This window comes from Propithecus coquereli, unplaced genomic scaffold, assembly GCF_000956105.1.
Source record: "Propithecus coquereli isolate 6110/MARCELLA unplaced genomic scaffold, Pcoq_1.0 Scaffold766, whole genome shotgun sequence".
In the NCBI taxonomy this organism is placed as follows: Eukaryota; Metazoa; Chordata; class Mammalia; order Primates; family Indriidae; genus Propithecus; species Propithecus coquereli.
In genome coordinates, this window is record NW_012153796.1 from 5,196 (window position 1) to 31,458 (window position 26,263).

General features: G+C 52.9%; 1 protein-coding gene across 1 annotated transcript in view; it reads right to left on the minus strand.

The window, feature by feature from the left end:
* Positions 1 to 23,243: 23,243 nt before the first annotated feature.
* The window catches only part of HRH2 (histamine receptor H2), a 44,558-nt gene continuing 41,538 nt past the window's right edge, over positions 23,244 to 26,263 (minus strand). The window contains exon 3 of the mRNA XM_012662455.1: positions 23,244 to 23,598. Coding sequence (XP_012517909.1) covers positions 23,406 to 23,598 — 193 coding nt within the window. The 3' untranslated portion in view covers positions 23,244 to 23,405. The remainder of the gene's footprint in view (positions 23,599 to 26,263) is intronic.

Genomic DNA, 26,263 nt, shown 5'->3' on the forward strand with positions numbered 1-26,263 from the left:
GAACAGCCAATGCTGCCTTGAGGGTGAGCGGGGACGGGGTGTCAGGAGAAGGGCTGGCACTCGGCAGGTGCTCGGAAATGCCTTCCCCTTCTGCCTCCCAGCCCCGCCTTCCTCAGACGCTTCCTGGGAGCCCGCCAGGCCAGAAGGAGCAAAGGATGCAGGTTCCCTGGAGGCCCCGAAGAGCTGAGGAGTTTGGAGTTGGATACCAGGGTCAGTGCTGATTCCAAGATGAGGTCGCCTCCCCCCCAGGCTCAGTGTCCCTGTCTGGGCATAAGAGGAAGTCCCTGGGCCTGAAATGCCCTGCTCTGGCCTCCCCTGGCCTGAGGCCCCAGGATGAGCAGCTCAGGGGAGAGGAGGGGGCACCTGCCTGCCCCCGGTGCCCGGGTGCACCTCGCTGCCCACCACCTCGGCCGGGGCCCGGCACAGGAGCCCTGGATGGGGCCTGAAGGTGGGGGTGCTTTGCTCACCTCTCTTGTGGGGTGTGGCTGAGGTCATGTGCTCAGCTGAGGTGAAACTGGGAACTCAGGGGGTTCTGGAGCCTTGTTTTCTGTCCTCAGAGCTGGGTGACCTTGTCAGGGACTGCTCGGGGAACAACTGGAAATACTTAGAGTAAGAGAGAGGGCAGCAGGATGGGGGACCCGAGAGACTGTCCCGCTGCACAGCCAGGCAGCGCCAGGGCTGGGGGCTGTGCTGGGAGCATGTGAGGGCTCCCCGCCGGGCTTTCCCACAGGGACAGAGGAAAGCAAATTTAGGAGGCAGACCTGGACCCACCATCCAGCAAGAGAATGATCTGCCAGAGGTGCCGAGCGCCCTGTCTCTGGAGCATTCCAGCAGGCGCTCCTGAGCATCGGGCAGAGATGTGCAAGGGCTAAAACACAGGACCCTCAGGGGCCCTTCTTGATTCTCTGTGTCTGGGGAAGTGCCAGATGATCCGCCTGTTCCTCTGTTGGGAGTGACCTTGGCCTTGCAGAGAAGGTCCCAGGGTGAGAAGCCCCATGCTGGCTTTTGGGGCTCTGTCAAGGACAAGGCACAGCAGCCTCTGGCGAGGGGCCAGTCATGCTTCTCTTCCCCTGATCTCAGGTGGCAGCTGTGACTCTCCCGCAGCTTAGCGTCCAGTTCTGACAGGTTGGTGAAAGGCCATGTTCCTGGGGCAAGTGACCAGAGAAGACACACAGCCCATTACCTGAGAGGCACAAGGACAGGGAGAGGGGAGGGGGCCGCGGGAAGGCGCCGGGGTGAGGAGGCCACCCCAGGAGGTTGGGATCCTGAGGTAGGGCCAGGTGAAGCCGGGAGCAGGAAAACTGGCATCAGGGATGGCTTCCTTAGAGAGGTGGCATCGAGCACAGTCCTTCCTGAAGGACGGGGAAGACTGGGGAGAAGATAAGAGACACAGCAGGCACCCCTGAACCTGAGACCCGTGCCAGGGGCTGGATTCGTTAGCACCTACTCGGTTGTGACAGACAGAGATGGAATTGAGTTGATTGCTGAGTTGGCTTTATGCATAGCTGCATGCAGATTCTCAAACCATGTCATCATCGCTTTCCACTACTCAAGTCTGCTTTCCCCTTCTGTTTTCTCAGAGGGGCTCTCCCAAAGTGACTGCCAGCAGCAACTTCTTCCCCAGCAGCTCCGGGATAAGCTCCCAGAAAGGTCTCCCTGCCCTGGCTTGGGCCACACCCTCCCTGAGCCCGGGTACGAAAGGCTCTGGTTGGCATCGGTTGGGTCGTGGGCCAACCCGTGTTAAGAACAGACAGAAGTGCTCCCATAAGGAAAACTGGCGTGCAGTTGCTAGAAGAGGGGAGTGGATTTAGGGCAGGTGAAACCAGATGTCTGTGGGCGGGGCGGGTTCCTGCCGCCAGCTTCCTTCCGCCTCCCGAGCACTTTGGCTTCTGGCTGCAGCCCTCTGCACAAAGCCTCCTTTTCCGGCTCGAGTGCCCTCACGGCAACTGCTGGCATGAACGACCAGCTGTGTACGTGGTAGAGTGGCTCCCAAAGACGTTCACATCCTAAACCTTGGAACCTGGAGTAGGTTTTCTGACATGGCAAAAGGGACTTTGTGGACATGACCAAGTTAAGGATACTGAGATGGAAAGGTTGTCCCGGGTTGTCTGGTGGGCCCGATGCAATCACAAGGGTCCTTCCTTGTAAGTGAAGCAGGGAGAGGAGAGTCAGAGACAGGATGCTGTACAAGCAGAGGCTGAGGGGTGCAACGCTGGCGGGGCCGGCAGCCAGGGCTCAGAGATGCCCCAGAAGCAGACACGCCGGGGCGGCGGATATTCCCCTAGAGCCCCCAGAAGGAACATAGCCCTCTTGAAACCTTGGTCGTAGCCCTGTGAGACCCACTTTGGACTTCTGACCTCCAGAACTTTCAGGCAATAAATTTGTGTTGTTTAAGGCCACTGGGTTTGTGGGGATGTGTTACAGTAGCAGTAGGAAGTGGACGTGCCCCTTAGTATTTGGCATCTTACTTTCTGGACATCTTGCCCCACACTAGCCCCCACCCTTGTCGCCCAAAGAGGGCATCACCTCCCAGGGGCGCATGGCTGAAGGAAGGTCAGCCCCAAGCCACCTCCTCCCCACCAGCCTCATTCCACCTGGCAGGCTGGTCGGCCACCGCCTGGGACATACCCTCAATGTTCCTCCCCCATTGGGACAATGCCCGCACATCCGGCAGGTCTCAGCTTAAGTGTCATCTCCCCTGAGAAGTCTGGCGGGCACCCTTCAGAGCTTTCTCACCCCCTTCTCTCACACTTTCCATCGGCTCGAATCCCCCAGGGGTGGAATTGTGTTTTCTGGTCTCTCCATTAGGCGGGGAGCTCATTGAACACAGAGGGTGTCTGATTCGTCCCCACTGCAGGTTCCCAGCGCAGGGCCCGTGCGTATGAGAAGCTGAGCAAATATTCGCTGAGTGAGTAGATGGGCGTGGATGGACCCCTAGGCACGGGGGCTGGTCAGAGAGAAACCCCCAAAGATGAGTGTGGGGCTCCCTCCTGGCCGCTGGCTGCGTCTGCGGAGTCTGTCTTTCTTCTTCCCGGTCCTGCCTCCCTTGGAGTGGCGGTGGCTGAGTGCCGAGCCCTGGCCTGTGGGATGGGCGCAAAGTGATGGGCTCCCTCGTGGAGCTGAGCTTTGAAGGAGCAAGCGCATCCCTCCTCATTTTCTTCCCTTCCCGAGCTGGAAGAGATGAAAACAGGCCCTTGTGTTCGAGGGGAGGTGGCTACAAGGGGTGGAAGCCTGGTCCCCAGCTCACCATGACCGGCAACCCCCCACTGGCTAGGACTGTTGACTCAGAACTGTCGTGTGAACAGGAAACCAACTTCTGATGCGTTGAGCACTTATTCATTTTGGATCTACTTGATTCAGCAGCTTGTATGATTCTAATTAATGCAGAAATTGGTACCTTGAAGCGAAGGTGTTGCCATAACAACAAACCTACAATGTGTGGCATGGACCCTGGGGCTGCGCAGTGGGTGCAGAGGACATAGAGGTCACAGGTAGAAAGCGGGGGCTCATGTGATGCAGCTACAGGGCAGCCAGTGACCTGAAGGAAGACGCAGGGCCAGGGCACCAGCAGCTCCAGGGAGAGATAAACGTGCTGAAAGCAAGTGTACACATGCTCCCTTTTGCTGCCGTAGCAAGGTATTGCAGGAAAGACACAAGCCTGGGGAAGAACTGTCCAGTCTGCAAGCAAAAATGAAAGGAAATAGAGTGAGAAATGTGGGGCCTTTCTGGGCTGCTTGGATTTTCTGGATTTTCTGGATTTTGGCTATTGCATGAGCAAGTAATAAGTGTCTATTGAGTTTGAGTGTTCATATGCCTCGGGGTCTATCTTTGCAGCAGCTAGCATTTCCCTAACTAACATGTGTGGCTTGGCTAAGTACCACCTTTGGGTACTGCTAGGACTCCTGGCACACACTTTGGGTGAGTCTCCAGGGGCAAAGATGGGTCGTGCTGGGCCACCCTCTCCCAGGGCGGCTCACCCTGGGGCCCACGGCATACATCTACATGCAGAGGGCTGGCGTCAGAGGGCTGCAGGGTTCCCAGTAAGCTTCAGCATTAGTGACCTGCCCAGGGTCACACAGCTAATGAGTAGGGAGAGCCAACTTGCAGCAAGCTTCCCTGGCTCTAGAAACTTGCGATGTAGTGACCTGAGATGTGTAGGGGCCTCTTTTCCACCGGGGCCTGGCGAGCAGGTGTGAGTATGTGTGCATGTGCTGTGGTGGGGCTCAGAGAAGCCAAGGGCCTGCTGGAGATTGCACAGCAACAGGGCTTGCAAGCTGCGAGGAGCAGCCAGGACTCTGCCTGTCTGCACTGAGGCCCCCCCCCCGCCTCCCTCCCTCCTTCCTTCCTTCTCTCCCTCACTCTGCTCCAGAGCCTGGCCTTCTCAGCAGCTCTCACACATTCTGACAGCAAAATCTTGCCTGTGCCTTCTCACACACTCACCTTTCCATGCTCCTGCAGCAGGGCTGGGCCCAAGGACTGCAGGGCAATCGTGGGGACTGCAGTCCCAGCCTGGACTTGCTGTATTGGATTGTGTCATGAACCTTGGCTGTCTTTGGCTACCCAGCTTCTCTGCCCCCTTTGCATGGGACTTGCCTTCCTGTGTTGTGTGTGGTATTGTCCTGGGGCTGTCCATCAAGATGCCTGGGGCTGTCCAGGGGTTTTGCGCCAGAGAGACCGCCAGAGGTCATTCATCACAGCGGTGGCAACCTGGCAGAGAGTAGAGCGCTTGCCCCATCCGGCCCCCAGAGCTGCTGCAGTGCTTGCTGAGCTGATTCCCGCTTCCCTTCATTTTTCTGAGCTACCTGACATCTTTCCAATAAAGTTCCCTCAAGTCAGTGTTCAGGGCTTGCAGCCAAAGACTCCAGATGATGCAGACAGAAACCCAAGTGGATAGTGGGAAAGGAAGTATTTCCCAAAGCTTTCCTCAAAGCAATGTGGCGGTCACTGGCCGAGCGCTGACTGCACGCTAGCCACTGCACTACGCGCTGGGCTCCAGGGAGGCATCGGTCTCCGTTGCAGCCTGAAGCAGCTCACAGCCCGCGCACAGGGGAAGGACGGCAGAGGGATGGGGGCCACTGCCCAGCACCTGGCAGCTGGGAGTCGGGGCTCTGCTGTGCCTGGTGTCTCCCACATCATAATCTCCCAACTGTGAATACAACTGGCACCTAGAGGGATTTGCTCCTGTTTCTTCTCATTTCTCTTAAAAACAAAATCAATAAACTGTTCAGGATGTCTTTAGTAGAGACTAAATCAGAAGTTTTCACAGCCTTGTTATGGGGTTGACATTTTCAACACGTTCCCTCTAAAGCCAAAGTCAGGTTAATGTGGCATCATTTGGAATCAGACAGTGGACTGAATTAACCAATAACCAGTCTGTGCTTGGCAGTTTGTCATTCCAGAGAACCCTCTGGGCATCCTAACAGCCCTGCAGTTTAGAGAACGATGGCTCAGAGAGGGGAAGGAACTTGCTTAAATCCACACAGCCAGCACGGGCATGGTGGAGCTGGGGTTGATCTGCCCGACTCTTCGGCTCTGTTGTTCTATGAATGAGCGGCTGGAACTCTGGGAGACTCAGAATGCCCACGCCCGGCACAGACAATTTCTGCAGGGAGGGGTGGGGAGGGGTGGGCATTGCTTGCGGGAGCCCGTCAATGGCATTTTTGGTCCTGCACTGCCCCCTGGTGGACTCAGCGTGGGGTTGGTGCGTTAGCTGGGAGTCCGGGTGGGCTGGAGACCTTCCCGGCGGGGCAGCCTTGCTTTTGGACAGCTCAATGTGCAAGCCTCCTAGCGCGTATACCAGATGTCCCTGTGCTTGCTTATTTGTGGGAAGAGCGTTCATTAATTAATCCATTCACGGTGTCTCCGGAGACACCTGTACTCTCCAGGCCGAAACGCTGCGGACTCGGCGCAGCCCTGGCCCCCCAGCCTCATGGGAAGGTCGTCTGACCCCACCCGCTATTCAGGGAGATTGGGCGCCCTCGGCCAGGCCCAGGGCACTGGGGGCTCTGACCCAGCCTGGCGTGGGGCGGCGGGAGGGCCGCGAAAGCTGCCCACTGGAGTGGGGGCGGGTCCCGGAGGGCGGCTGGGGAGAGGCTGAAGTGAAGCTCCAGGGCTCTGGACTTGACTGCCACATTTAGCATTTTGGGTTCTTTTTCCTCAGGACATACATATCGTAAGCCTCACGGGCTCCGCCGAGCCTGGCCCTGCCCTGGGTAGAGGCGGAGCAAGGACAGACAGAGGTGCCTACGGACCGGACCGGACCGGATGCGCAGAGCTGCCAGGGAGGGGTCGTGGCGGGAGGATAAAGTGTCAGAGGCCGAGGGGCAGGTTGGCCAGAGGTGACCTGTGGGCTCTGCCTCAGGGCAATGGCCCCACTAAAAGGCTCTGAGCCGGGGAGTGGCCAGGCCACTCTGCATGAGAAAGGTCCCTAGAGAACAGGAAGCTCTCCCAGTGGGACCCCAGACCAAGTGAGGGGGACCCCTGCCTGTCCCGGCTGTGCGGCTCCTCAAGGGGCTAGGAGTCCATGGGGCTAGGAGTCCATGGGGCTAGAAGGATGTGGACGCTTGGAACCCACCTACCCCTTCCAGTCACACCGAGGGGAGGTGGAACACTGGCCTTCCTCCGCCAAACAGCGCTGACGTCCGGTTCCAGGGTCTGCGCAGGCTTGCCCCAGCCCCACCCTCCAAGGGGGTGCCTTGCTGACTGTGTAGGGCCCAAGGAGGGCTGTTTGGGGGCTAATGGAGGGCAGCAGGCAGCTGTTGTCAGACAGAGGGCGTCTGCCCCATGGTCTCCCTTCGTCTGCCCTCATCCTTTCCATAGTCATTAACAAGCACCTGCATGGTGAGCCCAGGGCCAGCCTAGGCTGGGCCTCCCGGGCCGCAGGTGCTGGGCAGGCCTGGGCCCTGCTGGCAGATGGAGATGGGAGTGGGCTGGTCCTGCAGGTGGAGTGTGGGGTTGGAGGCTGGGAGGACTGGCCAGACCGGGTAGACAGCCCCTGGGGTGACAGAGCCTGGTGCAGAGACTCAAGGGGTGGGAGGGGTCAAGGGAGGGCCAAGATCCAGAAGCTGGGGCCTAGGAGAGCCACTGCTCATGACTGTTGGCTCTTGGTAGCACAGGAGCGGGCCGAGTTGTTGAGAACCCAGGGCTGGGCAGAAACCCAATGGGAGAAGACATCTTAGGGCCCAGGGGCCTTATCGGGGGAGGGAGACTGGCCTATCCCCAGCAATCTGGCCTCTGGGACACAGGCCAGGTCTCTTGTTCTCTCAAAACTGGGATTCCCACCCTGTCTGCAGGGCCCAAGAGACAGCGGGAGGCCCCCAGAGGCTGGGGGGAAGCGCTTCTCCGGCCCAGCCTGGTAATTAGACCCATCAGTTGCAATTACTTTTGCAGTTAGCTCAGCTGGTAATTGGAACTGGAGGTGGTAATTTCCGTCCTTCACGGAAGCTTCCTCTGCATCAGCTTTCCGCATCTGTCTAGGGTGCAGGGTCACAGTCCGGGGAGCGCTGCGGAGTCCGTAGAGCTCTGTAGGCGCAGGCCTGGGCTTGGCTCAAGGTGAGGCATGTGGGTTCTCCTGGAGCCCCTGAGGTGGGACACGTTGGGCAGGGCAAAGAGGTGCTTTGTGGGCTTCGCAGGGCAGGGCAGGGCTTGGGAGGACCACAGCCCATGCATCTGAATACGTAGGAGTCAAACTCTGAGCACGCGGTGGCAGGCAGCCTCTGGAGTGGCTTCCGGGCAGCTGCCTCCTGGTGTGATTGCCACCCTTCAGTGTGGAATGACCTGAGGACTTGCTTTTAACCAACACAAATGGCCTTCGTGAGTAGGTTACCAGAGCTTATAACTTCTGCTTTCCTACCAGACTGTCATGGAGCCTCTGGGCATGGCGTGGACACTTTCATGAGGCTTCCACGCGGGGGAGGCCACCTGACAAGCAACCGAGGGCAGCCTCAGAATGTCACCAACAAGCACTGAGCTTGGCAGCCAACCCTGCCCCAACCGAGCCTTTAGATGAGACCGTAGGCCTGGGCTGAGGCTTGATCGTAGCCTCAGACACTGTGAAGGAGAAAACCCAGCTAAGAAGTCCCAGGATCCCTGACCACAAAAGTTAGGAGATAATAAATGTGTATCATTTTAAGCTGCTAAGTTTTAGGGTAATTTGTCGCAATAGGTAACTAATACACATACAAACTATTACATTAAATAGCTTCTATTCTTTAACCTTGACAAAGTTTACTTTCAAAAGTACCTGGAAGGTCAGGTTCACATCCAGACTCTTTGGACTCCTCGGAGTCCTGCAGAACATGGTATGGGGAAGGCAAGAGCTGGGCCGTGGCAGGAGGCCACCCCCACCATCTCTTCTTCCCACCCCGGCTCCATCCCATACATTCCAGGTCTTGCACATGCCCAAGGGTTAAGACCCGCTAGCATCGCTCCACGAGTTCCCCTGGGCCAGCCATGCGCACACCATCGCCATGGTCTGCCCTCGAGAGGCTGGGCCTGGGGAAAGGCCTGCACAGGCCCCAGAGTTGGGTTTTAGCACCATTTGGCCAAGGAAACCCAGGGTCCCAAGTCCTGAAAGTGTGGTTTGGAAGGCAGCAGAGGTGGGCTTCTGACCCTGTGAGGAACTGGACAGGGTCTCTCTGGGTCTGAGGGTGGTCCTGGGAGAGCCCCTTGTTCAAACCTTCACAGGTCGGGATGAGGTGCTCCCAGGGAGATGCCAGTACAAAAGCAACCCCGAGGAGACAGGAAGGGCTCCAGGGAGGATGTAATACTCAGGCTCAGGGCTGGGCACCCTGCTCCCTGCTCCCTGTCCTCGGCCTTCACTGGGGCCCACTCTACGCCCAGCACTCATCAGCCAAGGATTTGAAGGATATAGCCTCCGGCCCCCCAATAAACAAGGAAGGCACACCTCAACACAGAGCCTTCTCCTCAAGCAAATGCATTGAATTAGAATTTATTGAGCACTTACTACAGGCAGGGATGGACTTATTAGCATAGGGGTTATTAGAAAGCTCACAGAGTGGCAGCAGAACGGGCCTGGCCGGGAGCTGGCGCTGTCCTCAGAAGCCCATGCCTGGCGGCGTCGGTGCCCCAGGGCGAGCCAGCTGCCACCAGAGCCCACCCTGTTCTGCACAGAGGAGTTTCTCTCTGTCTCTCTTTTTAAAATGATACATAATAGTTGTACATATTTTTGGAGTGCATGTGATATTTTGATACATGCATACAATGCGTAATGATCAAATCAGGGTCATTGGGATATCCATCACCTCAAACATTTATCTTTTCCTTATGTTGGGAACATTCAAATTCTTCTCTTCCAGCTATTCTGAAATTATTAAATTATTGTTAACTACAGTCACCCTGCTGTGTTATCGAACACTAGATCTTATTCCTTCAGTCAGACTGTATTTTTGTACCATTAACCAACCCCTCTCCTTCCCCTGCCAGCCTCTGGTCTCCACCATCTCCTCTCTGCCTCCGGGAGATCCACTTCTTTAGCTTGCACACGTGAGCAGGAACGGGCGACGTTTGTCTTTGTGTGCCTGGCTTGTTTCACTTGACATCATGCTCCATCTATGTGGCTGCAAATGACAGGATTTTTATTCTTTTTATGGCTGAATAATATTCCATTTTGTAAATACAGCACTTTTCTTTTTTTTTTTAAGAGACAGGGTCTTGCTCTGTCACCCAGGCTGGACAGCAGTGGTGCGATCATAGCTCACTGCAGCCTCCAACTCCTGGGCTCAAGCCGTCTTCCCACCTCAGCCTCATGAGCTAGGACTACAGGCACGTGCCACCGCACCTGACTAATTTTTTAATTTTTTACAGAGACAGGGTCTCACTCTGTTGCCCAGGCTGTTCTTGAACTCCTGGCCTCAAGCAGTCCTCCTGCCTCAGCCTCCCAAAGCACTGGGATTACAGGAATGAGCCACCACGCGTGGCCATTATACCACATTTTCTTTATCCATTCATCTGCTGATGGACTCAAACAAATAATTCAACAGCGAAATAATAAATAATAATTTGGTTAAAATGGGCAAAAGATTTGAATAGACATTTCTCAAAAGAAGACATACAAATAACCACCAGGTATATGGAAAAATGTTCAACACCACTAATCATCAGGGAAATGCAAATCAAAACCACAATGGGATATCATCTCATCCCAGTTAAAATGGCTTTCGTCAAAAAGACAAAAAATAATGGCTGCTGGCAAGGATGCGGAGGAAGGGGAGCGGGGGCACACTGTCGGTGGGAGTGCAAATTAGCACAGCTCCAGTCGCTGTGGGAGACAGCACGGAGGTTCCTCAGAAACTAAAAATAGGACTACCACGTGACCCAGCAATCCCACTGCTGGGAGGAGCTCATTTCTGAATCAAGCTGCTGGTGCCTTTGATGGGAGCTACTCAGTCGCACGTCTGCAAAGAGGAGGCCAGGCAGGCGCATGTTTGCATTCTGCCCTGGGCGGGAGGCTCACAGTAGCGCGCATGGTTCAAACGTGAGCGGGCGCCCCCTGATCGGCGCTGCGCCCCCCGCGGCAGCAAACCCGTGGCATCACAAGGTGAGCGGGCACGAATCCCGCAGTCTTCACGCAGCAGCGCACAAAAACGGAATGTTTACGTTTTCTTCTAATAACAGTCACTTTGTTTTCTGAGACTGCTAGTTTGGAGGAAGAAAGATGGTTCTGATCTTGCCAAATAAAGGATTTTCAATCCCTTCCAATTTTTTAAAGTCACATTCTATTTAAATTTGGGGTAAATATTTAAATAATCCCCAGAACGAGCCCTTGGCAGTTGTTGCTGTTGACAACCTCCAGCCCAGGGCTTCCTCCCCTTTCTCACTGGTTCCTCACCTTCCACTCCCCTAGCTTGTTTTTTTACCAAAAAAAGAAAAAAAAGACTACAAAATTAAACCTAATCAATGTTGATATTTACACATATTGTGCAAGCAGTAATATTATGCCAGCTGGTGAATTGCCATTGAATTCAACACTGAGAGTCATTTCAGGTGAGGTATGGAGATGCTTTCCGACATTGATCAGATGTGGGGTTAAGTCGTCCCAAATTAGGGTGTCAGTGTGGAAAGGATGTTCATCAAACATCAAACCACAGGATCTTTTTTTTTTTTTACCTGAAAAAGTTTACTGCTTTTAGGGACAGGTAAAGTAGTTATTTACTTTAAAGTTATGAGACTTTTAAAGCATCTATTTCCTAGGTGCAGAGAGGCGCTGGATGTTTCATACGTGTTCTCTCATTCAATCCTGACTTGATCCTGTACAAATGGTCACGCCCATTTTACAGATGGGGAAACCGAGATGCAAACGAGTAAGTAACAGGTCCCACCCGAGTTTCCCTTAGGACTTGAACTGGAGCCAGAATGAAGATCTCAGGGTTTTGAGACCCAGAGAGGAGTGAGGGTTCTCCTTGGCAAAGGCCTGAGACCCACAGTTTGTATGTTTGTACTCTCCTCTTATCTTGGGTCAAATGGAATTTGGCTTTGCAAACAGTGATATGCTGGGCCTCACCAGGGTTTAGAGCAGTGAGGACAGGAGTCTCAGTCAGCATCTCATGGTTCTAAGAGTGGTTTGCCCTAGTTCAGCATTTCTTGTGCTTAGAACGGGTAATGCTATTCTACACTTCAGTTGCTTTCCATGTCTGGCCAAAACTGATACTTCCACACTATCAAAATCAGAATTAGGATCTTTCAAGAAATAATCTGTGACCTTGTGGAGATGGAGATACAAAAGCCCCGTTGAAAGCTCTTCCTTGCCCTTTGGGGTGACCAATGATACCAACTGGCGAAGGACTCAGAAGACAGCTCACAACCAGAACAAACGAGAGCTCCTCTTTGGCTTCTAAATATTTCTTAGTGCCAGGTCCTCCCAGCCTGCAGCAAGAACTCAATGAAGCCCAACTAATTAGGTGGCTGTTGTCCCCGGGATAGTAGAAGAGGACTCCTGTAAGTGCACTTCCCCGTGAAGTTTGGTGGGTTGTGTAGAAGGCGGGGTGGGCCTTTTGTTGCCCAGATGGACAACTGATTAGCATCAAGACTTCAGTGGCCCTGAGCATGGGTGAGGGACCACAGAGACAGCACAGCATCTTGCTGGCATAGGGAGCCGGGAGAGGGCATGAGATGTGACCACTCTCTCCCACCAGATCTGGGGAGCAGAGGTAGCCTTGGCAGGTGGGCTGGGGTTTCTGTAGCCTAGAATTGATCTCATCTTGGAAACAGGTCAGGTGGGACTGGCTGACTCCGTCCCCCGAGAGAATGCCCCCAAGTACATGACTATTTTTATCTTCATTTTACATTATATAAAAAATAATGCACTTAACATGCCTTCTTCTTTGTCTTGAGAGATTCCAAACATCAGAAGTTGTGACTGCTGAAACTACCTCATGTTAAAAATAATTTTTATGTGATTATGAATTGAGTTGAGCTATGGTTGACAAGTTATACTTTGTGGGCACCTGAAATATTGCATTTTTCACATATTTAAGTATTTATTCATTTTTAAATTCTAATTTTTCTTTTCATACTTTGGAGGCTCTGAATTTTTTTTTCCAGGTCCCAAGTATCTTTGTAGGCTTCTGAAAAGCTTGTGCTCATTATGTCTAATGGATAAAACGGCCCTACCAGCAGGGGGCACCCCTGTCCACTGGCTGTGGTCAGGATCTGCGATTTCATCAAAGTGTACTGTTAGATTAAACAAGACTCATGCAAATGTTTAGTCAACACGTGACACAGATTAACTCATTAATGAGGGAACAAGTAGGATGGAAGGCTGGCTCAAGGAAGTAGCTGAGAGACAGATACAGACCATCACTGAAAGAGTATCTTGGGATAGGACTGGTAAATTAGACACACATTGCTCGATGCCCTACACGACCATAAATCATAACCTTTGGTGTTATCTTTCCTACTGGACAGAAATCATATGCATTCCTAATGGGCCAAAAGAAAAATATTTGCAACTTATCAATCTTCTACAAGTTAACATGTAACTTTGCAGAGTCTGAGCCCTAATCAATAGTAAATAGTAAATCAAACAAAGGGACATTATGGACAATCAGATAATCCTGGGTGAGCCTGGTAGATACACCCCCATCTGACACTCAAAGGACATGCCGTCCCCCTTTAGCTTTATTCTCAGGTTCTGGGCACAGTTTCTTAATAGAAAGGGGGAGAAAAGGGCTTTTCTGGGGCAAATCTTCACTGGAGTCAGGGCTGAGCCTAAATGCAAGTCCTGGACAGGTGAACAGTTTGGCACCTCTTCAGATCTATGTCTTTCAATTTTTGTTCAATGTTAACTTTCACAGTCAGAGAAAAACTAATTTTTCTGTTAAGAAAAACCATAGACAGAAACAAAGTCACTTATTCATTCACTTCCGAGGTCACAGTGGAGTCAGTATTCTGAACATACCCAGCAAAACATTTCCCATCTTTTGGTGGTTGTTATTCCTTCCTAGGTTTCCTTTGAGGAGTATCCAAATCAAATAAGCATAGTGAAGAGTTTTAATTTTAGACAAGACATTGTTTTTTATTGGCAAGCAGCATGGCGGCATGAACTACTGGCTTTCTGAATTTCTGCAGATGACACTGTGGCCCCTGAGCTTGCTCTGACTGCGCAAGTGAAAATGTCCTGAGTGGGCAGATCCGCAGGGAGGAAAGTAGACTCGTGGTCGTCAGGGACTGAGGGAGCTCTGGGGATGGGGTTTCTTTTTAGGAGGATGAAAAAATTCTAGAATTAGTGGTGATATTTGCACTACTTTGTGAAAATGCTAAATACACTGAATTGTGCACTGTAAAAGGGTGAATTTTATGGTGTGTGAATGGCATTCCAATTTTGAAAAAAGGCACTCCAGAGAAGGGTTAGCACAAGAGAGTCTGAAAAAATTCCCTAGGAGGGCACCATGTTTCCAGCTATGAGAGAAAAAATGGCTCTGAACACCCGAGTTAGCACACCAGTGTTGTGCTTCTGTGGTGTTTCAGGGCTCCCCGACCCTGCCTGGCTGGCCCACATCATAATTCGGCCTGGGCTGGGCCTGTCTTTAGTGACATGTTTCAGTGGAGACAGGTCCCAAGGACTGAGAGGATTCCCTCCCCTCCACCTCTCACATGCACTATGAGTCTAAATGATTTAAAATCATTTAAAACCCTGGCCTAGATCCGCCCAGTGATTTAGTATTACATGCTGCATGAGACATGAACCTTCAAATTGGATATTTCTAGCATGTTGTTTCTTACATTGTGAGGGAGTCACTTTCTGGAGGACGTAACCACAAGGGAAATCCACATCCAATAACTGGTCAGGAGGGATCCATCAGACACTTCTATTCATCATCTCTTTTAATCCTCACCACAGCCTGTAAGGTAGATTTTATTAACCCCGCGTGACCAAAATGACAGTTGTGGCCTCTTGATCCCTTGTGATCTGGATAAGGTTGGTTTGATCCCACCCACTGACTACCCTCTAGGAAGACCACAGCCTTGCTGAGATTCCGGTGACTTCTCCAAGTGCTCAGGTTCTCGTGGTCTTCTCTGCCTCTTGGCACCTGCCTCCTCTAGGACCCCTTCTGCTGTGATCTATGTGGATCCAGAAGTCAAACTCCACCCTCTTCCCAGATTCTTCCCCAAACCCAAAATACTCATGAGTGCAATGGATGCTCCTGGAAGTCTTTCGGTAGCGGGGAGGTGGAGAAAGGTTTGCATCAACTCAGTGCATACAGCTATAAAGTGAACACTAGGCATTCACTTCTCCTCCAAGCATCATTTTGGGACTGTAAGTGGTTAACTTCATTCTGTCCCCATCTTAGTGACTCTGATCTCTCTCCTCTTTTCTCATCCCTCCTCCTCATCACCTGCCACCCCAGACTGTACCTCACGAACTCCAAATTCTTCTCCCACCATTATTCAGATGAATGCATTTTCAAATTCATCCAAGTGCTCAACAGAACAAAGGGGATCTAGATAACAATAAGGAGGCCTCCTTTTGAAAAGGCAATTTGGGTTATAAATAGAGTAAAGAAAAGTGTCCCCAGTACCATCATTTTATGGATGAGAAAATGAGACTCAGAGGGGTCTGTGCTGTGTCTGTCACCTAGATTTCCCTCTAGCTCTATCTCTAGATCTGATGAACACTACGTCCCTGGGAGAAGATGTTGGAGTCAGCTCAGAATGAGCCCTTTCCTGTCCCGAAATATCTAAGAGACATTGGATGCTCAGAGCAGCCCTGACTTGGTTCTCACATCCAGGATTGAGCTCTCACGATGGTTGGGGGAGGGGAAGCCTACAAGGTCCTGGCATTTGGAAGGCTCAGAACTGACAAAGCCAGAATGCACCATTCAAAGTCAGGTGTGCCCGTCTCATGGCTGGAACTTATGTCCACATGGGAGCAGGGAGGGATAGCATGGGCTAGATCAGGCAGGGCTGTCAATGCCAGGCCAAAGAGGCTGCTCTGTACCCACAGGTGATGAGAGCCACACAGGTGTTTAAGCAGCAGATCACTTCCAATGACTTGCATTTCAGCAGTAATGGCAGTTGATGTTTATGGAGCACATACCATTGTCTAAGTTCTTTGGATGCGTTGTTCGAAGCACTTCACAGGCATGATCTCCATTGAATCCTTCCAGTAGCCCTGTGGGATACTGTACATCCCCATTTTATCGATGAAGGAACTGATGTGCAGGGAGGTGGAGTAACCTGTTCACACAGCTGGAATTCAAAGCCAGTCAGACGCTCTGGGATGTCTCCGGGGGTGCAGGAAAGTGGCCGTTCATGTTGGAGGAGGCGAGAATGGGGACTGGAAGGCACAGCTAGACCTGACCTAGGGCACTGCCCATGGAGCTGGCAGGAGGGGGCTCATCGGAGACCCTCTCTGCAGTCCGGGAGGCTCTTTGGATCTCTCTTGAGCACTGCAGAGAAACTCGTGCCAAGACAGAGGCCATGTGCAATCTCTCCGTGGTTCTTCTCCTCTGAGGTCTCCCACCATGTCCACCTCATCCCCAGGGGCTGAGGGAGGCCGGCGGGGCTGCTGGCAGTGCAGGGGCATGCGCTCTTGCAGTGTCTGCTCTGGGCAGGGGCCACATGCTTCACCTCCACTTTCTCCTCTAGGGACTCTTCCCAGAATAACAGGGATCTGCAGCCGAGAACTGGCAGCCTTCTGGTCAAGTGCGGCCTATGAAAAGGCTTGTTTGTTTTTCTGTACAGTGTTTTTTTAGAAAATTGCCAACTTTTCAAAGACAGATCTATCTAATTTATCTTTCCTTCTTTCCTTCCTTCCATCTATCCCTTTACTTTAACAATTATACAGCAGTTACTACGCACCTGGCATTCTTCTTAGAGCTTTATACATTTTTTTAAAAAATGTTTTAAGAGGTGGGGGTCTCGCTCTCACTCCGGCTGGAGTGCAGTGGTGCAATCTCAGCTCAACGCAGCCTCGAACTCCTGGGCTTAAGCAAACCTCCCGCCTTGGCCTCCCAAAGTGCTGGGATTACAGGCGTGAGTCACCACGCCTAACCCAAGCTTTACAAATGTTAATTCATCTAATATTACTAATAAATATGTAGATTTATGTCTTTTCCTAAAAAAGAGAATCTGGGCCCACATTTCCACGTGGCAGCATCACTGTTCAGCAGAGTTGCTGTAGCCCCTTTGGCCAAGGTAACACCCAGCATGATGTGTGTAATTAGCATGGCCAGGTGTAGGTCAACAACAGGGACATTGGTTGTAGACCACCAGCGTGCCCTTCTGTTTGTCTTATGCCCGTGAACTCCTGTGGCTCCGCAGGCATCTGAATCAGGACACACCCTTGGGATGCATGTGGTGGGTCCCTGGGACAGAGCGATGCACCAGGGAAGGAAGAGATGAGCTATTCTGGGAACAGGGATAGGGACCGCTCTGAGATGGAGGAGAGGCTCAAGCTGGGATTCGAAGGTGGCTGGGAAGGGAATTCCGCAGGGCACATGGCCACAGAGCGAAAGTGCAGGATAGGCTGGGCCCTTGAGCAGCAGGCAGGGTGCAGCCACGGGAGGGGTGGGAGGTGAGCCAGGCCATGCTGGGGTGCAGCGCTGAACGCCCTGCTCGGGTGATTACAGTTCAAGCGGGCAGCACGGTGGTGATGGGGCACTGAGGGGCCCTCGATTTGAGTCTTAGAGATCTTGCAGTGGGGCAGGGTAGAGAATGAATGTGGGGTGTGTGGGAGGCTGGAGGCAACTTTAGTGCTGGGGAGGCAGGGCTTAGAGAACTCAATTCCTGATGCCTGGCAGACCGCGTCTCCTTCATCCTAAGGGCCCCTGCTCTGCAGAGCTCGGGAGTCAGACAGATTTAGGTCACATCCGGCCCCTGTCCTGTGGTGGATTAGATGATCATTCACCCCCGACCTCAATTTCGTGGGAGGGGTGGATTTACCTGCTCCATCCATGGTGTGGCCATGGGACTTGCTTTGGCTAATGGTGTTCACAGACAAGATGTCCAGAAACTTGAAATGCACATATGTGCTGGGCTTGTCTCTTACATCCCAGCCAATTCCACAAGAAGAACATGCCCGCATGGGCCTGTTGTTTCCAGGAGAGGGTGGGAGACACCTGAAGCAATGCTGACCCATCCCAGTAGAGCCCATCCTAGATTAGCCACCTACAGACGAATGCGCTAAATAAACATTTACCCTTGTATGCTGAGAGATTTTTGTGGATGTTTGTTACACAGCACTGCTGTGGCCATGGTTAGCCGATACAGCCTCTAATGGATGTGTGGCTTGGGCAGGGCTGGCTTCCTCCACAGAGGTCCAGGGAGGAAGGCAGGATGTGGCAAAGCTAGCGGAGAGCCTGGAGCAGCCCTGGGTCTGAGTATTTTTTCTGCCTACGCTTTCTGTCCTGCATGGAAGTAGGGCATCCCTCGGAGGGCTATGCAAACTTTTAGGGGATGAAAGAAGAAGACACGGTGGGATGCTGAGGTTGTGGGGAGACAGGCTCTTTCCAGTGTCGCTGCCGGGAGCTTGGAGGTGCCATGCCTCTCTGAAGGGCTGTGTGGCAGCATGTATATGCCACACCCAGAATTACACTTGTAGGTGTATTTATTCTAAACACACATGTGTGCGCACACACACACACACAGACACACACCCTAACCAAAAAAACCTACACTTGCACATATGCACAAGGAAACATTGTCAGATGATCAGCATAACATTGTTTAAACAGCAAAAAAAAAAAAAAAAAATAGAAATAACTCAAATGTCTGTGGCTACGGAGGCAGCCTCACTGTGGGGTACCTACCAACACCATGGAACACCCTCCGGTGACTAAAACCCTCCGTTGAGGAAGATCTTTATGTGCTACTGTGGTTGAAACTTGAAGACATACTGTTGAGTTCAGTTCCTTGGGTGCAGAGTAACTTTTATGTTAAAAAGCAAAACAAATAAAACTAACCAAACACTGCACAACAAACTGGGGTAACAGTGGTTGTCTGGGAGGAAATTGCTGGGGAAACAGGATTGGGGGTGGTCAAATGAACTCTAGCTTTCTCTGTAATGTTGGAATTTAAAAAGAGACTGTATCTGTACGATCACTTATGTCCTTAAAAATTAATTTCAAAATGTGAATAATAAAGAAAAGACTTGGACAGGCAGATATGGTTGGAATCTTAGCTATGACACTTACCTGGGGTGTTCATTTGGCGCCCCAGCTTGTAGAGACGCTGGCCTCTACGAGGAAGGGCTGGATGTCAGGAGAAATGGGCTGGTGCCTGCAGGGGCTGACATCATGTGTGGGCGCAGGAAGGGGCTTGGCAACGCAGCTGAAAGTGACGGGGAGGTTTATCTGGGAGCCGCACAGCCCAGGCTGCCTGTCCCTTTGGGGCCCTATTTCCTTGGGAACCCTGCCAGGCCCGCTGGGCACATGAGAACTTGGGCAATGCCCAGGGAATGAGAGCCGTGGTCCAGCCAGGCCGGCGCGCCGCTCACACCATGCCACCTCAGGGCGTGAGAAGCATGTTGTGCTTTATGACCTGGAGCAGAGCAGGGAGGCACACACATGGTGACAACTTCTGCAGTGACCTCCCAAATAATGAGCTATGAGCCCCTCGGTGCTGTCGACGGGGTGCAGGGTATCTTCTCCTGTTCCCCCTGCCGGCTGTTAGCGACCCTTGAGGGCTCCTGAGTCCTCCCTGGAATGCTTGAAATTCTGGTAGACGTGTGTCCCTGGCCATCCTTTCCTGCTTGTGTGACGGGGGGCGACGCCTGAACCCGTTGAGCTCCCGTTCCCTGCTCTGTACGACGAGGATGACGAACTCTCCTTGAGAGCCAGTCCTGGAGGCCTCATGGGTTGGGCGAGCTGGACTTGCGGCTACTTCGCAAGGGCTCGGTGGCTGTGAGCAGGATTGGATTCTCCGCCTCACCCCACTCAGCTGAGATGAGACGCTAAACAGAGTCCCTCAGTCTGGCTCCCGCCCGAGCAACTCCCTGGCACCCGCCAAGCTTCTAAACTGGGTGTGAACACAGCCTGGCCCTGTGTGCCCAGGAGCACTTTCCTTTAGAACGTCACAGCTGCTGGGTCCACGTCCTCCCACGCCCGCACACGGCATCTCCCTCCTGGCCTGGGTGACCCGCCCCCCGGGGGGGGGCCCATTCCTTCCCCAATTCCTTGTAGTGTTTAGGTACCGGCCATCTCTCTGGAGGGCGAAGGCGCCCGATTCCTTGGAGTTCCAGGTGTAGGCCCTTGAGGTCTGCAGGGAGCAGATGCTGGGGGAATGTGACTGCCACGGCCCCGCTGTAGGTGCCTCCGGCTCTCTCTGCCTCTGCTCCCTGTTCCGCCCCCAACTTACTTTCTCAACTGGGGTCTGAATGCCCTTTTCATAACACAGACCTCACCATTTTAAGACCCTCTGCAGAAAACCTTTCAAAGGCTTCCCATGGCTCGTGGGAAGAGACATAACCCCCGGGTGGCCCCGCGAGGGCCAGCACCTCCTGCGGTATCCCGTGGGCCCTCTGCCTGGATAGCCACAGCGGCTTTTGCTCCCCTTCCGGATTCCCACTGGCAGAATTGGAAGCTGCGGGAATGGGACTCTGACATGGTGGTTTCCAGGCCCCCACCCTGGCTGGGTGCCCATTACGTGCCCAGCATTCGTCACGGTGGCTGTAGTTCGGGGGGGTAGGAGTTCGGTTAAGGACCTTAGCGTCCTCTGTGGACCCAACCCGCTCCCAGCACTGTTCCGAGTTTCCCTTCCCTGAAATATATTGGAACTTGTTTTGAGCAGAGTGGTTCCTGCAAGCTTTGATTTACATGTGACCTCTTCTCCGCTTGGAAAAATTCATCCAGGTGTGTCCTGGTAGCTTCTCGGGAGGGTCCGAAGTTCAGAATTGCAAAGCCCCCAGCCTCCCCGCTCTCGTGCTGCCCTGCGGTTATCAGTGGGTGCCCCTGATGCTGGCCGGCCCTTCCTCCCTCCTCTTAAAACCTTCCGTTGGTGTCTTGGGGATTCACTCCTTGCACAAAATCCATGAATTTTCTCTTGACCTGCTTTCTTACTTGCACTCACCCGCCTACTCTCTACTGTGGGCCTCCTTGATTGGCAAGGTTTCCATTTTAAAGATGTCTTTTTCTCCCACGTGTCTCTGCCTCCCACAGCTTCAGAAATACTGCGCCCTGCAAGCACTCACCGAGCTCCCCGCTCCCCGGCGCACCAGGCCCTTCGGATTGGGCCTTCCCGCGTTTCCGATGTGACCTTCTGGCATGACACCTAGCTCCTGGAAAACGTCTAAACTGCCTTCTTTTTAAGGCAATTTTCAATCTGGCCTTTACTCCAGGATTTATCATGACTCTTTTTCTAAATCAAGACACTGCATGATGAAGTTTGGGAAGCGTTTCCTCACCAGGAAGTTAAAAAATAAAGCTGCGAGGCAGCATCTGTTTCGGTAGTTTTATTGGAACACGACGGTAACACAAACATGGATCCGGGGTCCCACAGCAGATGTTCCTCCTCCAGGCAGCACGCGCCGCACTTCTGCAGCCAGCAGCGTCTCCAGGAGGCCTCCAGGGGCAGGGGCAGCCCAGAGACAGGCCGGCAGGAGACCTCCGCAGCGAGGGGAGGCGCGTGGCACCTGGTCCTGGTCGCAGCCCCGACCCTCGAGTCCGCGAGGGGCCAGACTGCTTTGTTCCGCTCGAGGTCTTATGCCTCCAACTACGAGGCCATGACTGAGAGACCCACCTGCCTCAGACTCCTGGGAAAACCTCCAAGGAGGGGGTTCTGGGGATTCCAGAAGGAATTCAGCCAAGAGACTAAGCATCGCTGGGAGTCACCAGGGCAGACCATGCCTTTGGGTTTATTAGCAGATAAGCTGCTTAAAGTATCTGCGTCGTCCGCTCCCCGCACTCTTTATTTTCTCCGCTCATTCACCCCACAAACGTTTATCAAGCTTCTGCTACGTGACACGCACCCTTCTAGGGGCCAGACAATGGCCACAGAAACAGGCAGGGCCAAGGGCCTCGTGAGTAGGAGAGACAGACACTCTTCAAGGAATTTCACAAACAGCTGCAATACAACAACCACGCCAGTGACCTCCAAGGAAAGTTCTGAGGGGGGTGGCAGGGGCCTGACCCTAGTGCGGAGGGTCAAGGAAGATGTCCTCAAAGGAAGTGACATTTTGGCTGGGATCTCATGGAGTTAACTGGCCCAAAGGGCAAGAAGAGCGTTTCAAGTCATGGAAACTGCACCGTGCGCGGCCGGAAGGAACACAGAGAGTTAAAGACACACAAAAGGGAAGGCCGGCGGGGCTCGGGAAGTGGCGGGGCTGGGGAAGTGGTGGGGGTGCAGGGGGAGGGGCAGGGACCTGCCGGCCGAGCACACAGGCCTCGGGCCACGCCGAAGATGGCCTTGTCTGCGTGGCTGTCGGGTGTAGAGTGGGCCGCTTGGATGAAAGGGAGAGGCAGATGCTGGGAGGGGTGTCAGAAGCTGTTCCAACCATCCCGAGGGAGACGATGGCGGTCACATCAAATGATGCCAGGGCAGGTGGCGAGAACCAAGTGGAGGGCAGGCACGTGTGGGGGCAGGACTCGAGAGGACTGGCCACTGGCCACGAGGAGCGAGGCAGAGGGGGGTGCCGAGTGGCTGCTGTCTGAGAGGGGAGCCCGGGGAGCACGGCGGGCCGGCAGGGCGAGTGCAGCTGCGGGCGTGTTCCAGGTGAGCTGCCGCTGAAACAGCCGGGCAGAGGCTTGCTGGGCGGCGGTGGGTCCAAGGCCTCCCGAAGGAGCCCGGCCTGCAGCTGTAAACCTGGGAGTAAACATCTCCTCGCTCCTGGCAACTGAGGCCACGGGGGTGCAGACACGGCAGCAAGAAGGGAAGACCCAGGACTGAGCCTCGGGGAACGGCCGCATCTAACAGCCGGGTAGAGGACCATGATTTGCAGAAGGGACGGAAAAGCTCGAGTGGACAGAGAGGGGGAAGACCAGGAGGGCTCCTGGAGACCAAGGAGAGGTGGGTGTCAGGGAGGGCGGAGGTCAGCCGGTCAGCCGGGGGAGATGCCACTGAGGAGCCCTGGGGGCAGAAGCCCGTCCACACGCTCACCTCTCCGGGGCTGGCACTTTCCTTGGGTCTGAGCCTTGCTAGGAGCAGGGCAGGCGGAGTCAGGGAATGTTTGCCCTCTCTCCTGGGAGGCAGTGTGCCGTAGTGTCAGGAGAGGGGGCCGAAGCCTGGCTTTTCACCTGTCCTCCCACTCATTCATTCATTCAACATGTATTTTTTGGGTGCCTTCTATGTGCCAGGCACACTTTCTGCTGGAGTGGCCTTGGGCAGGTCCTGCACTTCTCTGAGCCTCAGTTCCCGCCTCCGTAAAGGTGGGTGGTGATCCTTACTATCAGCTCACGTTGTTACAAGGATTCGGAGAGCTCATGCGGCGACGTGCCTGGTGCCAGCAGGTGCTTGGGAAAGGCTGATTCCCTTCCCTTCCCTTCCCTTCCCTTCCCTTCCCTTCCCTTCCCTGTCTTTTCCTTTCTTTCCTTCCTCTTGCAGCACCTGTGAGGGAGTGAGACGCCAGTGCTTTATAGCAATACTCTCTGCCTTGCTCAGGGGACACACGTCCCCCCTCACACACATCCACGCACACACACGTGCACACATCCCCATTCTTCCCGCCATCTCTGCTCATGGCTCCTAGGGCCAGCACCAACGTGAGCTTTGAGCCCAGGGGACTCGGCCCACTGGGCCCAGAGGAGCCCTGAGCGGCTGCCTGGAAATGCCAAGCACAGAACAGGCTGTTCCACCCTAGGCCCCAGGACCCCAGCGTCCAGCTGTGTGCTCTGGGAGCCTGCAGACTCAGGCTAGGGTGCGTCCTCAGTGGCTTTGGGGGTTGAGTCCCTAGGGGCTCCAGGAGTCACAACTTAGGGACTGGGAGCACTATCTTCAGTGTCCTGGCGCCGGGTCTAGACAGCCTCGGAGGGCAGGGTCCTCATCTCTTCCTGGAGTGGTGTCCTCAGTGGCTCCTCGGACAGCAGCTCCCCCGATGGCTCCTCCACCGGGCCTCCCATGTGTCTCTGAAGGAACCTGTGCCCCCAGAGGCTCTTGCAGCAGCTCAGAAGGTTGCTGGAGCACACGGTGCAGGACAGCGCTGGCTTCCTGAGGAGACACAAGCACAGGCCAGGGCTGAGGTGGCCACAGAGCAAGGCTGGGGGGCCCAGGCTTGGCCTCTTGACTTTGCTTCCACTAAGCCAAGCCCTGGGAAGGGTGGTGTGGGATGGGCCAGGGGACCTCCCTTTGCCACCCAGAGCAGCTCAGCCCACAAGGAGGAACATCCAGGAGACTAGCTTTCAAATCCAAACTCTGCTTCTAACACGCTGTGTGTCCTTGGTCAGGTTACTCAGCTTCTCTGAACCCTAAATGGAGGTAAAAATATCTACCTTTCCAACTCCTGGAAGAATTCTTGCCATAAAATATCTGTAAAAGAATGCCACACGTAGGCTGGCTCATAGGAGGAGACCAAGTAATGTTTGCTATTTCTAAATTTTACGGAGACGATTGCTGAGTATCTACAGTATGCCTTTCATGAGTTGGGGAAGGTTGGGGAAGTCTCAGTGTTATACTGCCTTGCATTAAAACACATTGGCTGCCAGCAGAGTCCAGCTCACTGCTCCCTCTCCCTTCCACTCAGAGAGAGGGAAGAGCATCCTGTTGCCTTTATTTATTTTTTATTTTTTTTGAGACAGAGTCTTGCTCTGTTGCCCGGGCTAGAGTGCCGTGGCGTCATCCTAGCTCACAGCAACCTCAGACTCCTGGGCTCAAGCGATCCTCCTGCCTCAGCCTCCCGAGTAGCTGGGACTACAGGCACACGCCACCATGCCCAGCTAATTTTTTCTGTATATATTTTTAGTTGTCCCACTAATTTCTTTGTATTTTAAGTAGAGACGGGGTCTTGCTCTTGTTCAGGCTGGTCTCGAACTCCTGACCTCGATCGATCCTCCTGCATCGGCCTCCCAGAGTGCTAGGATTACAGGCGTGAGCCACCGCGCCCAGCCACCTTTAGAGTCCATCTGAAGGTAGCTGTGGATTTGGAGGCCTGACTTTGTAAGGTTTTGTGAGCAAGGGCATAGCTGACACCCACACTTCCTTCAATGCGTGGGCACATTCCAGCCAAGCTACTGCTGGAGGCCCCGGCGTGGCCCACGTGCTCCCTGCAGGCTGGTCAGCCCCCTCCTCCCCAGCACACCCTACCCACACCTGGCCCTCAAGGTCATCCCTCCGGCATTTCAGACTGCGGGCGTCCTGTGCTGTGTTAGCAGTGTACATATTTGACCAAGCGGATAGGTATCTGCCCTTGGAGTAACATTCCAGACTGAGCCGGTGGCTCTGAGAAAGTGACTCTCACTAAAATCAGTGAAATTATGGACGAAAAGCTAGCTCTAGCCTAGGAAATAACTACCTCCTTCTAACGGGCTTAAAAATCACTCAAAATAATATTTTGGAAATATCACATGTTCATGATAAAAAATTCAGAACATGAAGATTAACAAACAGAAGAAAATAAACATCCCAAGTAATTCCTCTACTTGGGCATATCTCTTTGTTACGTGTCAATTCAGTGATTAAGTATTTTGAAACGAAATGCATTAAGCATCCAAAGGACTATCTATTAAACACACAGGCATGGTGGTTTAAAGAACATTGAAAAGAATACCAGTTAACTACCTCTCAGGCAGAAAAACGGAACTTCACCAGCGCCTGACTTGTCTCAGCAAATATTTCTATATCCCTAAACGATCCATTGTGTTGTTCTGCCTGCATTTTACTTTTATATAAATGGAATCACGTTTTATGACTTTTTTCTGTAGCTAACCTTTTGTTGTTTAACATTATATTTTTGAGATTCAACTGTGTTGATGCGTGAACCTGTAGCTCATTTTCACTGTTGAATTTTATTGTGTGAATATGCTTCAGTTTATCTGTCCATTCACATGTTGACTGACATCCAGATTGTTCCCGGTTTTTTACAAGAAATGCTGCTCAGGACATCGCTGGACCTGTGTCCTGGCGCACACACGGAAGAGTTTCTTTAGAGTAGATGCCTGGAGTTCAAGGGCTAGGTCATGGTTGTAGATGGTTTCAAGGTTAGCGGGTTTGGCCATATTGCTTTCCAAGGGGTCGCCCCAGTTCCATTCCCACCAGAGGGACAGAATGCCACTGTGCTGTGTCCTCACCATCCTCGGGTCTTGTCAGACTTCTAAAAAGTTTGTCAGTCTGGTGGGTGTAAAATGGAATCTTACTGTTCTTTAAATTTGTTCCCCTGATTACTAATGAGGCTGAAGTCCTTTTTATCTCACTGGCCATTCACATTTTCTCCTCTTCGTTTTGCCTACTCAGGTCTTCTATCCATTTCTCTTCCTTCCTCTCTTCCTCCTCCTCCTCTTTCTCTTCCTTTTCTTATTCTTCTCCCTCCCCCCTTCCTCACTGATGCACAGATGTCTGTACATGTCTGAATACTAACACTGTGACTTGTGCTGCAGATCTCCCAGGGTGGGGCTTCTCTTCTCACCTTCTTTCTGGTGTCTTTTGAAAAAGAATTTCTTAATTTTAATAATCAAGTTTATCTATTTTTCCTTTGTGACTTGGCTTCTTGGCCCTTATTTAAGAAATCCTTTCCTACCCCAAGGTCATAAAGGTATTCTATATTTTCTTTCAAAAGGTAAATTTTTGCCTATTAACCTATCTGGAATTGATTTTTGTGTATCATGTAAGAGCCAATTTTATTTTATTTTTCCACCGCCCCCCCACTCCTGAATTTCAATAT